Here is a 15177-nt window from a genome sequence, read left to right on the forward strand (position 1 = left end):
CGGGGTAGACTTCAATGAAAGGTTACACCAATGAAAACACACACACGGGGTAGACTTCAATGAAGGGTAATGATATGCTTTGAGTGTCCTCTGACAGAGGAGTCGACACAGCCGTAAATGACTAAAATGCTAATGCAATAAGTCACATTGAACTCAATTTAATTTAGATTAATTATTTGATTGATAAACAGTTGGTTCACTCCTAGTGGATCCTTTCTCAACCCACCTGTGAACCTTTTTTTGTGGAGGTGCCGAAGTGCACAGAAACCTCCGCGGCCGCTTCATTTAACTATTCATATGAATTACACCTATGACACAACGTACCTACTAATGCAGTAAACATCGTCTCTCTCCCCTCTAGCCTCTGAACTTTGAGAGCAAAGCAAGCTACACTCTGAAGATAGAAGGAGCCAACACACACCTGGACCACCGTTTTCTGGACAAGGGCCCGTTCAGCCATGTTACCATTGTTCACGTCAGCGTGGAGGATATAGACGAGCCCCCAGAGTTTAGCTCTGCTGCATACTACATAGAGGTCTCTGAAGAAGCAGAGATTGGCACAGTGTTCACGACGGTCTCTGCCAGAGACCCTGATGCTTCCAATAACTCCATCAGGTGAGGACATGGTTAACAGCAAAATACCACCCAAAATGTTTTGACCAATGTCATGTAATGTCATCTTGTGGCCAGATGGTGTCAGTATGGTATTGGAGTGTACAAGGCTGTGTTTTAAAAAATGTAGTTCATTGGCAATGAAGATGGTGTTAATGATGATGGTCTGGCATTTTTAAGGACCCTAATCAGTCAAAGTGTACTGGATTGTGTGGTATTAGGAGACTTTCCCATCATTTTAAATTATGCAGTGTGTTTACCTCACTCACAGAGCAGATGTTGGGTTAGAGTGGAGCGTAGTTTCACTGTGCATCCCAAATGGCACCCTATTCATTACTTTCGGTCAAATGTTATATCTGTTTGGGCTTCTTGAGGTCAATTTGCAGCAATGCACAATATCCCAGCCCTATATCTAGAGGATATAGGGCTGGGGAATACACTAACGGTCAGGGGCTCATCTCACACTGCTACTCATCAACATTCACATGACTTGAGGCTAAACATTTTTGGATTGTCAGATTTGAAAATCTTTCAATGTGCTAATTTCATCTGGAGCCACATGCACGACATGACCTGGACACCTGCGTGTCGAACAGCTCATTCCAAAATCATGGAATGGTCCCCCATTTGCTGCTATAACAGCCTCCACTCTTTTGGGAAGGCCTTCCACTATTTTGGAACATTGGTGCGGGGACTTGCTTCCATTCTGCTACAAAAGCGTTCGGGAGGTCGGGCACTTATGTTGGGAGATTAGGCCTGACTCGCAGTCGGTGTTCCAATTCATCCCAAAGGTGTTCGACTGGGTTGAGGTCAGAGCTCGATCTCGACAAACAGTTTCTGTACGGACCTTGCTTTGTGCATGTGGGCATTGTCATGCTGAAACAGGAAAGGGCAATCCCCAAAATGTTGTCACAAAGTTGGAAGTGCAGAATCGTATAGAATGTCATTGTATGCTGTAGCGTTAAGATTAAGACTAGGGGCCTAGTCTCAGACCATTATTCCTCCTCCACTAACTTAACAGTTGGTACTATGCATTGCGACAGGTTTCTGGCTTCCGCCAAACCCACATTTGTCAGTCGGACTGCCAGATTGTGAAGCGTGATTCATCACTCCAGCAAACATGTTCTCACTGCACCAGAGTCCAATGGTCGGGAGCTTTACACCACTCCAACCGACACTTGGCATTGTACATAGTGAGCTTAGGCTTGAGTGTGTGCTGCTGGGCCATGGAAACCCATTTCATGAAGCTCCCGACAAAGTTATTGATGTTGCTTCCAGAGGCAGTTTGGAACTCGGTAGTGAGGGTTGCAACCGAGGACAGACCATTTTTACACAGTATTCGCTTCGGCACTCGGTGGTCCCATTCTGTATGCTTGTGTGGTCTACCACTTCATGGCTTAGCCGTTGTTGCTCCTAGACGTTTTCCAATTCACAATAACAGCACTTACAGTTGACCGGGGCAGTTCTAGCAGGGTAGAAATTTGACAAACTGACTTGTTGGAAAGATGGTATCCTATGACGGTGCCACCTTCAAAGTCACTGAGCTCTTCAGTAAGGACATTCTAGTGCCAATGTTTGACTATGGAGATTGCATGGTTGTGTGCTCGATTTTATACAGCTGTCATCAACGGGTGTGGCTGAAAATAGCCGAATCCACTAATTTGAAGGGGTGATTATATACTTTGTATATATAGTGTATTTGTATGGGATCCAAGTACAAATAATTTCTCGCCATTAAAATGAACTGCTATTTCAGAATGCTGGTATGCCAATGTTATCCCTCTTTGTAAAGCTGTGTTGGGAGTGTCTGTTAGATAATGTGGCTTTAGGGCCTCCCGGGTGGCGCAGTGGTTAAGGGCGCTGTACTGCAGCGCCAGCTGTGCCACCAGAGACTCTGGGTTTGCGCCCAGGCTCTGTCGTAACCGGCCTCAACCGGGAGGCCCGTGGGGCGACGCACAATTGGCCTAGCGTTGTCCGGGTTAGGGAGGGTTTGGCCGGTAGGGATGTCCTTGTCTCATCGCGCACCAGCCACTCCTGTGGCGGGCCGGGCGCAGTGCGCGCTAACCAAGGTTGCCAGGTGCACGGTGTCTCCTCCGACACATTGGTACGGCTGGCTTCCGGGTTGGATGGCGCTGTGATAAGAAGCAGTGCGGCTTGGTTGGGTTGTGTATCGGAGGATGCATGACTTTCAACCTTCGTCTCTCCCGAGCCCGTACAGGAGTTGTAGCGATGAGACAAGATAGTAGCTACTAAAACAATTGGATACCACAAAATTGGGGAGAAAAAGGGGTAAAATAAAAAAATATAATGTGGCTTTAGTGAAGATATTAAAACCCCTCAGTCTCAGCAAGTGTCCCAAATGGTACTCTATTCCCTGTTTAGTGCTATAGGGAATAGGGTGCCATTTGGGGGACACGCTTGAAGCAGATAGGGAAAGCTCTGGGAATTATGTGTGTTGAGGATGCAAATCAAACCAGCCCTGTGAGCATGGCTACAGTAAGAGCATCAACCTTGAATAGCAATTGTTTCACCGTGGCCAAATGGTGTGGCTAACATTACTACATGACAGACAACATATGCGTCCCAAATTGCACCTTTTTCCCTATGTAGCGCATTACTTTTGACCAAAACCCATTGGGAATAAGGTTGACCTTAAATGGGGGAATCAATACAACAGGAGAGAGAAGGCCTTTCTCTCTCTCTCCCGCTTTCTCTCAACACTTGCTGTCTCTAACTGTCACTGGCAAACACACACACCATAGAGTGATATTAATAGTGCTCCTTTAGGGGGATCTTCCCCTACCATCGCCTATGCTGGGCATCGCCTATGCTGGGCACACACATGCTGGCGCACACGCTGGCGCACACGCACACACACACACACACAGTCAAATCAGTAAAGGAAGGTACATAGAGTGCTGCTGATGCTGGGTCTGCCTTAAACATTGACAGCTTGCCATTCCACATCGTGTGTGTGTGTGTGTGTGTGTGTGTGTGTGTGTGTGTGTGTGTGTGTGTGTGTGTGTGTGTGTGTGTGTGTGTGTGTGTGTGTGTGTGTGTGTGTGTGTGTGTGTGTGTGTAGGGTCTAAACCAGTCTGACAGACCAGGCGATTCTGCCAAGGACTCTCTCTGTGTATAGCTGAGAACTCTCTCCATTTTATCTATGTGTACTGCTGCACAATGATGGGTCAGGAAGTCTGCCTTTGGGAGTTTAGTTCACACTGAGACAGAAAGGGGAGGGGGGGAGGGATCACTGTACACAGAGCCTAGGTTTGTTCTTTCAGGTCTTTCCCAGTAGGATTCTAAATCGACTTAATTTCCTTCTTTGAGACCTTATGAATATGGGATTAAGCTGTGTCCTGAAGTAGTGCTCCCCCCCTATTCATCTGGCTTCATCTCTGAGTGTCTGTCTGTTTACTCATTGTTGTGTGATGTTCTCTGAGGAGCGCTTTGGAAAGTGGCTCGTGGTGGCAGGAGATGAGCCAGCCTGTGTAGCACAGCACAGTAAAGCCCATTGCAGGTATACACACATACACCAGCTCTGTGATGCAGCTCAATTTGGCAGAATGCAGATATATTGCTGATTCGATTACAACTGAGACGGTTTGAGGAGCTAGCTCGAATTGCATTTCCCTTACAAAAGAAGATTTCAGTTTTGAAACTGCAGTCAAAGTGTAGTAACTGCATTCGACTGTGGTATTTGGACGCAGTAATTGCAGAATACTTGCAGTGTCCTGCAGTTTTACTGTTGTTCATAGCGTTTGCTGTCATTAAATGTGAAGACTGTTATATAATCAAATAAATTCTCTATGTGTAATTATTCCATAATTAAACGAATCATGGAATAGTAATTAACTAGGAAGTCGAGGCACCACGGGAAAATGTTGTTGTTTATAGAGTTACAATTTCCCGAAAATATCTCTTCAGATATTTTATTATCTTATTGATTACAGTTTTCTATTCATGTATTATTACCTCATCAGTCTCATTCCTGAATGTCGCAAACCCTTGGATATATGCACGAACCCTAACATTAATCATGAATCAGCGATATAGAAATTGGCTTAACTAACTAATCAATCACATAATTACATGAACACCCACACAGTAGGTCATACATTGGTTACTAACATGACACAAAGAAAAGTCTCTAGTGGACGAAACCAATATGACAGCTTGGTAGACAAAGGAAAAGGGTGGGGACAGCTCAAGAGGGGGAAATTCCGAGTCGATAACTACATTCATGGAAATTCTAATACTTTGAACATGAACAACAGCTGATTTGAAAATACATTTCAAATGACATATTTACGAGTGTATGCCTTTGTTGTCCCTTTCTGCGATCGCCGGTCCGCCTGCTTGGACAGATATTCGACAGAAAGTCTCTGGTTTGTCCACCAGAGATCAAAGTATTTCGTAGTCGTAGCTTGTTATAATGGATATGTCAGAGTACCATTTGGTCGTTTGAACCAGTTGCTTTTACCAGACTAAAAGTACTTAAACAGCTGCAGCCTGAATAATTGTTTTTTAGTTTTTTAGATATCTAGCCATTTCAACGTGGGAATGATCTCCACGTTCTCTGGTCTTGTCCTTTGGTAGAGTTGCCAACCATTTCAACAAGTAGCGAGAGCTTCCATGTTTTCTGGTCTAATGTCAATTTTGTCGTAAGTGGGTTTTATACTTTTAGTAGAAAAGGGGGCATTCCATGACACCGTGTAATATCTGTGCTCATGGGTGCGTGGCAGCTGACTGATCATAAGTCACTATGAAAAACAATTCTTATTTAGAAGACTAAGATCACATTGTTATCCTTCCAAAAGTATTCTTATGATTAATCATGTATTTTACACAACATTCAGATGCAAACCTCATAATTGAGAAGTGTATACAAACAAAGTGTCTCCTGTCCTTCATGAGGTCACCAAATGAAACAAACTCAACAAGACTTTTCCTTACGTGTCCACAGACCACTAAAACTGCTTGGAATACAGCGTGAGAGAGAGAGAGAGAGAGAGGACGCTGTAGAGCTGACCCACCGTAACCTGATCCTTCAGATCTTCACAGGAGAGTCATGAAACTGCACTCGAACTGCAGTTACACTGAAAGATTACTGGAGTAAAAAACTGGAGTGTTATTTTGGACGCAGTATTTGCAGTGTACTGCAGTTATACTGCACTCTGACTGCAAATGTTTTTATGAGGGTGCCCCCAGAATTGAGACATTTTGTCATGTTAGAAAGTGCATGAACACACACGACCCTTCCCCAAAAATATTTCAGTTGTGAAACTGTAGTAAAAGTGTAGTAACTGTGGTCGACTGTGGTATTTTGGATGCAGTAGTTACAGAATAACTGCAGTTATTCTGCATTCTAACTGCAGGTACACTGCAGTAAAAACGGTGTTATTTTGGTATACTGCAGTTAGAGTGCAGTATAACTGCAGTTCAACTGTAGTAATTCTGTAATTACTGCATCCAAAATGCCAAGCTCATGTGGCACAATGTATCTGATGCCACGTGACCACGTGCAGCGGGAGATTCCAGTTCAATGCACTCACTATTCTTTACGCCTCCGCTTAACTAGAATAAAGAAGAACTCATGTTAAAAATTAAAAAAATCTTTAGTATGTCTCGAACAAGAAAACGCAACAGCTCATGCAATAGATAAAGATATCTGCATGCTTTATATTCACACCCCTTGACTTTTTCCACATTTTGTTGTGTAACAAATTAAATGTATTTACATGAGATGTTTTGGTCACTGGCCTACACACAATACCCCATAATGTCAAAGTGGAATTATGTTGAAAATGTTAGTTTTTTTACTAATTAATTAACAATGACAAGCTGAAATGTCTTGATTCAATAATTATTCAACCCCTTTGTTATGGCAACCCTAAAAAAAAATTGCGTGGACTTTTCAAACACAGATACAACCACAAAGACTAGGGATGATTTCCAATGCCTCACAAAGAAGGGCACCTATTGGTGGAGGTGGAACTTGCAGCGCGTCAAGTGTCACAAATAGATTCTATTTAAGTGCCTGGTTACGCAGACTCTCATTGACACGCGCTAGCAGTGTGGGTGCAATGATTGAGTAACATGTATGTGTACATTTATTTTTGAAACGCTCGCACACATGACACGAGCGGTGTGGTTGGCATGTTAGAGACTTACCCAGAAAGACTCACAGCTATAATCGCTGCCAAAGGTGATTCTAACGCATATTGACTCGGTGTTGAATCTAATGAAGATATTGCCGTGTTTTATTTTTCATCGATTTTGTACAATTGTTCAAATTTTTCTTCCACTTTCACATTACAGAGTATTCTGTGTAGATCTTGGAGAAAGAAAATTACAATTAAGTCCACTGTAATAACACTGTAACAAAACAAATTGTGGAAGAACAAGGGGTGTGAATACTTTATGAAGGCAATGTATATAAATACCAGATAAGTGTTACTCAACATTGGTTACCATTGTGTCCCTCTGTCACCAGGTATTCAATAGAGATGACCACTGACCTGGGGAAATATTTCTACATTGACATCACTTCCGGGGCGTTGATGACGGTCGTGGCGCTGGACAGAGAAGAGTTATCCTGGCATAACATCACCGTCCTGGCAATGGAGATGAGTACGTCACGCACACACACGTACACACACACACATGCACACACACAAATGACACCCTATTGTCTACAATAGTACAAAAGAAGTGCACTATATAGGGAACATGGGCCATTTGGGACGAAGCCACATACAGTATGTTACACACACACATATCTGGTTTATTTTGAATGAGGCCACATTATTATATTATATTGTGTGATAATATGAAACAGACTTGTACACAGCGGGAGTATTCAGGACCCAGGAGAGTCACCTTCAGTCCCCTTGTTTTGTTTCTGTTTGTTTGGAATGCACACTAACGAGTGGAGCTTTGTTTTAATTAACGGCTTCGTCGAATAGAACACACCTGAATCGGGTCAAATTGGCACATATGACTCAATTGGTTATGAGGAGAGGGGGGTGGAGAGGGACAGGGACAAGAAAAGACAGCAGAAGAATAGAAATGATCCCGAGTGGTGGGAGGGCTGTGTTGTAGCTGCAGGCCCCAGGGAGAGATGGAGGGGGAGAGAGAGTTGTTACTTGGAGTCTACACACACACACACACACACATGCATCGCAGAGAGCCATTCACCCTCAACTGGAGAGTGCCAAAGTCAAGCTATTGATTGATCAATTGTTTGATGAAAGTTGAGAAAGTAGTTACTGCCTGCTAGCATTTCCATTGCCAATTACACAGCTGATTAAGGTATTCAAATGTACATTTTGGATTATAACTGAAATGTAATCTTATTCTAATCAACCATTCTGAGTATTTCATCCTAGTCTGCCTTTCGAAATCGGCTAGTGTGTGTGTGTGTGTGTCTTGTACACTAACTTGTGTGTGTGCATGTGTGTGTGTTTTCTTCCAGGTAATCCCAGTATGATCGGGAGTGTGTCTGTAGCTGTGAAGATTCTGGACGTGAATGATAACCCTCCATCGCTGACACACTATTTTGAAGCATTCGTCTGTGAGAGCGCCAAGGCTGGACAGGTACAGAGGCATACACACACACACACACACACACACACACACACACACACACACACACACACACACACACACACACACACACACACACACACACACACACATACACATACATACACAAAAAAGATACACACACAAGACCTGAACAGAGGCAGACCAATAACCACTATTTGCAGACCTGTGATTTTATTGTTTGAAGAATTATTCAAATTGATGGAATACTGTAAAGAAATATCTGCATAATATGAATGTATGTAATATCTGACAGTTTCACTCACAACTTGTCTCAGGTCAGCGATCCTAACTGTCTCTCTCTCCCATCTCCTGGTTGTTGTCTTGTTGTCTGGTGACCTAAGCTGATTCAGACAGTGACAGCAATAGACCCAGATGATCCTCTGGCAGGTCAGCAGTTCTACTACAGCCTGGCACCAGAGGCTGCTAACAACCCCAACTTCACCCTCAGAGACAACCAAGGTAAATAAAGGCTTTATTATACAGCAGTAAAACCAAAGTACCTTTCCTAAATCTAGGAGATATATAAAGGTGAAAAACTTACTTCATATTCCATGTGTTTAAAAAAAAAAAAAACAGTACTGATTACCTTCAGACGAGTCATGTGACACTGTGGGGGTCATAGAACAAAACGGAGAACACCATCGTGTTCATGAGAATCTCCATTTTCCATAGAGGCACATTAGTTTGTAGCCCAAACGGTTCAGACGCTACCAAATAGAGGTTGGCACATCGACATCTGAAGGGGGCCGTAGAGGGTCGTGGAGCAAAACCATAGAGTTGTCATAATAGTTTGTAGGTCAAACCTTTCGGATGCTACAGATGTTTACGTGTCGCATCCATTTATGTTTACGTGTAGCATGGGATGACTCATGGTCTGACAAACACCGCTCTTGGTAATGATGTAACATACACTGAGTGTACATACATTAGGAACACCTTCCTAATGTTAAGCTGCACCCCACTTTTCCCTCAGAACAGCCTCAATTCATCAGGGCATGGACTCTACAAGGTGTCGAAAACATTTCACGGGGATTCTGGCCCATATTGACTCCAATGCTTCCCAAATTGTGTCAATTTGGCTGGATGTCCTTTGGGTGGTCGACCATTCTTCATATGGGAAACTGTTGAGCATGAAAAACACAGCAGCGTTGCAGTTCTTGACACACTCAAACTGGTGTGCCTGGCATCCATGTTTCAAATGTCTCAAGGTTTAAAAATCTTTCTTTTAACCTGTCTCCCCTCCTTCATCTATACTGATTGATGTGAATCTAACAGGTGACATCAATAAGGGATCATAGCCTTCACCTGGAATCACCTGGTCAGTTTATGACATGGAAAGATGTTAGAAACATGTTCCTAATGTTTTGTACACTCAGTGTATATATGTATCTAACCAGGCTCCTCTCTCTCTCTGTCCCCGATGTAGACAACACAGCATGGATCCTGACGCGGCGTGGGGGTTGGTCTCAGCAGGACCAGTCAGTCTACTACCTTCCTATCTTTATCTCAGATGGAGAGCTGCCGGTCCAGACCAGCACCAGCACTCTGACTATACGTGTGTGTAGCTGCGATGTGGAGGGCAACGTTATGTCCTGTAATGCTGAGGCCTACCACCTACCGGCTAGTCTGAGCAGAGGGGCACTCATCGCCATACTGGCATGTATCTTCGTGATGCTCGGTAGGTCATGATCTAGTTCTTTAAAGTGATTTTCTCCACTGCTGATCTGCTTTACACGTACTTAATAAGCTACTGTATATTTGTATTGTCTTTGTATACGACAACATCATATTCCACTCTATTCAAACCCTCTTTTACCAAATCTATGCTTATATTGAATGTCTTAGTATAGTACACCAACTCACCAAACTCACTGAAGTAACCATTAATAATCTTCCAGATTTGGGGTTCATGTTGTATCTGACCATGTCTCTTTTTTCTCCACTAGTGATGATCTTGCTCATGTTGTCCCTCCGGAGCCACCGTAAGAAGCCCTACCTGCACGATGAGGAAGACAACGTCCACGAGAACATCGTCCGCTACGATGACGAGGGGGGCGGAGAGGAGGACACTGAGGCCTTCGACATCGCTGCCATGTGGAACCCCCACGAGGCCCACCTAGTGGGGAAGCAACGTCAGGACATGCTGCCCGAAATCGAGAGCCTTTCACGCTACGTTCCCATTGCATGTGTGGGCTGGCCAGGGAGCGTTTGTGTTGGTGGAGACAGCAACGTACAGGGGTATGTGCTATCCAAGCTCCTGGAGGCGGATTTGGACCCCTGCGCCCCACCTTACGACTCCCTACAGACCTACGCCTATGAGGGGGAGGGATCGGTGGCTGAATCCCTGAGCTCGCTGCAGTCTGGGTGCTCCAATACTGATCACGAGTATGATTATCTCAATGACTGGGGGCCCAGGTTTAAGAAACTGGCAGAGATGTACGGGGTTCTGGAGACAAACAACCCTCCCATGTGGTAGAGGGGAGGAAGGAACAAGAGACTCACCCCTATATACACACATCTTATAGGAAGAAGAGACTGAAATATAGAGGGACTATGGTTGAAACGGAGACATGTAGAGAGACAGGAACAGAGAGAGAGAGAAATAGAGAGAATGAATTTGAAAGGTGTGTTCGCCGTAGAACTGCAGAATTTGCAATAGCACCACTGAGCATCGCCTCTTCTCTATAGCCTTAGAGCTGGGTAGCCTCAACACTGAGCTGGGTTTCCTACTAGCTGTGTAGCTGCCATCACCACCCTTCCCCAACTCCAAGAGAGGCTTGAGAGTAGCCTGGACTGACTGACTGACAGACAGCTAGCAATCACAAGGCCCTCAAAGCAAAGGGCTTCAAAGCAACACGTTAGTTAACACTATTGGCCGACCCAGGCCCTAGCCACAGGCCCCAGCAGCTCTCTGGTCCAAAGGGTCCCTATTCCCCTCAGATGAACACAAGAGAGGGGAAGGAGGGGAAAACAAGGGACTCAACATACTTAGCCTTACCTTCCTGCACACACTTACGCAGGACACAAACAAACTCTGAAATGCTGACGTCTTTTTTGTTGGTTTGTTTTGACAATATTTATGTTAAGACTTTGCTTTTTGTATTCCAAGCCACTGACACAGGGGGAAAAAAGGAAGAGTAAGATACATTTTTGTTGACCTGTTTGTCATTATTGCTGCAACCATTTTGATTTGAGAACTGCAATTTTCTTCCATTAAGGGTAACTTCAATATGTGGCCGTCTCTTATTAATTAATTTATTTTTTCATGTGCTGTATTTATATTTCTTATAACTTATTTTTGGGGAATCAAACAAACACTGGTTTGATGTTATCCCAAGGTGGTGGGTTCGGCATTAAATATGTTCAAATATGTTCAGGAGTTATGACGTAACGTAAATGTTTCAATGGCGTCTAATTGCAATTCTGTGTTTCAAAGACAATGTTTCTCCCGGCATTTCTCAGTGTCTTGTTTCAGACATTGTAAGGGAGAATGTATCAATTCATATTTTGTTAGTTTGAACCCTTTGTTGTTTTGCTGCTGGTTAGGAGCATAAAGCATGATCATGCATTCATCAGGAAATGTGTGTCCCCCAAATTGCACCCTATGCAAAGTAATGCACTATATAAGGAAATAGGGTGCCTTTTGGGACGCAAACACAAACACACTTTAAACTCTTGTTTTGAAATAAACTGTCCATGATACCACAGCAGGACTGAGGGACATTACAGTATCTGTATCTGAAATGAAGGATGGCCAGTTACTGTAAATGTTTTACTCATCATTATAAACATAGCTGGATGAGTAAAACCAGGGGATGTACGATATGGTAAAAAGCATTTCATCAGGGTATCAGCCATGATTAGGGGTGGAGTCCAACTCTGCCATACATTGTTGCTTGATCTCAACCCTCGCATCTCGTCCCATAGGCTTTGATAACTTTGATAATCTGCTTCTTCAAGTGCCATATGTAAAGAAGAAGAAAATGTACTTCAGCAAAACGACGCCAAATAAACAAAGGGACTTCTTTGTCAAAGATGATGTGAAATAATAGGAGGACATTTTGATCATTTTTGATTGGGTGGACTCGACTTGAACGATGTGTGGTGTCAGTTATGCTACAGTATGTGGTATTTGAATGTAGATATTTGTTGTATACTTGGTAATAAAATAATAAAATAAAACATTTTGCTGTCGTCAAGTCAAGTTGCCAAGTTGGCTGGGATTCAAAGAAATGGTTGCTGTTTTCAAGCACTGCACACAATGCACCTTTTTTCAGACATTCGCGGAGATGGGCAATAATGGTAAATGCTGCAGATGTTATTTCAAAGGGAAATTACTTTAAATGTCAAGTTCTGTGTACTTGTCTGCGACGTGGCTTTGATTATCCGCTTTTGAGAGCAAAAAAATAAAGGTGTTTAGTTACTTTTCGTACTTCAGGTATTTTAGCAATAACTATGGAGAGAGAGCGTACTTCGGAAAAATAAATCACTTCTCTCCCCTGCAAGGAACATTAGGCGGCGTTTCCCTGAAGCATGACAGAAGTGTAAGCCTTTCTAAAGATAAAGCAGCCATTTAAATATGCAATCATATATGCTAAATTGTTCTCCAGTGTTATTGCATATGACTCCATTTTCATTGCATTTCCCTCTTAAAGTACTTAATTTGCTTGACTTATTTTGTTTGGAGGCAATTGGGTTTAAAACGTTGATTAAAATCTCATTCCCCCTGTTGTCCTCATATCAGTACCTGTGCCTAAAGCATAACAGGCAACTCGGGGAGGCGTCCATTATTTTCACAACAACAATTATACAGACGAGCTTCCCAGGTGAAACTCTAACTAAGAACATCCATTTCAGCCGTAATGGTGTAATGATAAAACAGATTCCAATTAAAAGCATTAATATGTCCCTGTTGGAATTCAAAAAGTTAACCTTGGATGTAATGGCATTTGAGTCTGTGTGTTTCTCTCTAACATTGCAACCGACCAGAGGAGGCTTTTGTTTTCCATGTGTTTGATATCATTCCATTTATACCAACCATTACAACGAGCCCATCCAGCCCACCAGCCAAACCCTGCAACAGACAGACTTAGCCTACAAACAGACAATGATCCACTACTATGTCCTGTGATGCTAATGTAAGCTCAGCTAGCCTCAAATGACCTCAATGAATTAATGATACCTTTTTTTTCAGAGAGGAAGGGAAGAGAGGACAGGAGGGAGAAATGGAACATTGTTCACAACATTTTCTACTGCTTTTTATTCATAGCCATTGAGAAGCATACACAACACAGTGGAACACTGAAATTACAAACCAACGGTTTTGTTTTGTCTGTACATTCCGCTCTATTCTGTGAGAACTGTTGTAGACATGCATGTATTATAACCACATCATATTGTCCTGCATGTCATTTGTCCTGTCATTTAGTGCATGACATTTTCCATTTTGCAAAGAACACATCCAGCCACTATATCCCTTGAAGTATATGATACATGTATACTAGAAAGAACAAGGAAAACATGGACGTTGTAGCCAACCAGTATAATACAGTGCACCCAATATGATTAATCAGGTAATGGAAGCATTATGCAAATTGTCAATCAGTTTAAACGAGAAGTTGTTAATTAGTATAAGTGAGAAAAACCTTGCAGACATTAAAACTCTGTAACTTCACATTTTCCCTGAATCCTCTCTATTCTAAATCACAAATATTAATGATGTGCTGTGATTAACCTCCTTATTAATCATTCTTGCTACAGGCCTAAATCCCTTCTACAGAGCATATAGAGCATGTGTCATTATATATAAAAAAAACATCTCTGTCTCTAACATCCTCTCAATACCGTTTACTGTAGTTCCCTGCTCCTTCATCATACCCCTCCATCACTACCGCCACCACCTTTCACGCACACAGGCATGCACACACATGCGCACACACACACACACATACACACACACTCTCTCTCTCTCTCTCTCTTTCACTCAGACACGCACACTCCTGTCCCAGTGTTATGCAGAGGCGTCGGGGGTAATTTGTCTTCAGCCTCGGTGCTCTGTCTCCCATAAGAGGGTTTCAAACTGCAGCAAAGTTAATAAGACGCCGGCTGGCTCCCTTCACTAATCCTGCCCATGGTAAACTCACAGCAGAGCAGAGGCCACTGAATCATCCTCTAATAACATGCTGTATAAAATAGATTCACTCCCTCGATCAGCTGAAACTGGAGGCAAGGCAAACTAACTTGCACCAGACAGAGAGCGAGAGATCTGTGCAGCGTGATGGGTTATTCACACTTTATCCCTCCAAGCTACAGTGGAGCTTTGTTTTTTTGCCGTTTGGGCAATCCGTTTAACTGTGTTGTGTGCTCTCTGTGTATCCAGTATAACACCAAACGTTTTAAAGGCCTGGATGGATGGATGTGTCATGGATGGACTCATACTGTACCTAGCTGCTCATTAAAGGACTGAGGCTACATCCCAAATGTCTGCCTAATCCCTATACTAGGGTGCCATTTAGGACGCAGCCTTACTGAATAAGTAGTAATGGCTGTGTAAGAGGAGAACACCTTTTCATCAGGCATTAATCCAATGAAACCTTTCCCTCTATGCATTCAGATAAATGACTGCATAACAAACACAACAAACAGTCCTAGACCTGATAGCTACCAGTTCTGCACTTTTATTATTAATGCATGCCCGACAGACACCTTTATCTTTATACTGTAAGTGCATAGAAAGAAGGAGTCGAGGATTGGAAAAGGGGAAGGGAGTGGGAGTGGGAGAAAGAGAGATGTGTGGGGTGTTAACTGCATTTATCAGAGGCTATGGGTTATGTCAGAGAAGGGTAAGTAAAACTGATATCTAACTGTCCCCTTACCCTCCTCTATATCTCCCTCCATCTCTCCATTCCTCCATCTCCTCTTAGTCCCATGCCCGCCACCTCTCCAAAATGACAC

General features: G+C 43.2%; 1 protein-coding gene across 2 annotated transcripts in view; it reads left to right on the top strand.

The window, feature by feature from the left end:
* Positions 1-12417, top strand: part of LOC109875881 (cadherin-20) — a 116672-nt gene extending 104255 nt beyond the window's left edge. For both annotated transcript variants that reach the window (XM_020468318.2, XM_031835952.1), the window contains exons 7-12: positions 362-615; positions 7109-7245; positions 8090-8211; positions 8565-8682; positions 9650-9901; positions 10170-12417. In XM_020468318.2, the coding sequence (XP_020323907.1) occupies positions 362-615; positions 7109-7245; positions 8090-8211; positions 8565-8682; positions 9650-9901; positions 10170-10699 (1413 nt within the window). In that variant the 3' untranslated portion in view covers positions 10700-12417. The remainder of the gene's footprint in view (positions 1-361; positions 616-7108; positions 7246-8089; positions 8212-8564; positions 8683-9649; positions 9902-10169) is intronic.
* Positions 12418-15177: the final 2760 nt, after the last annotated feature.

Source organism: Oncorhynchus kisutch, linkage group LG11, assembly GCF_002021735.2.
Source record: "Oncorhynchus kisutch isolate 150728-3 linkage group LG11, Okis_V2, whole genome shotgun sequence".
Classification (NCBI taxonomy): Eukaryota; Metazoa; Chordata; class Actinopteri; order Salmoniformes; family Salmonidae; genus Oncorhynchus; species Oncorhynchus kisutch.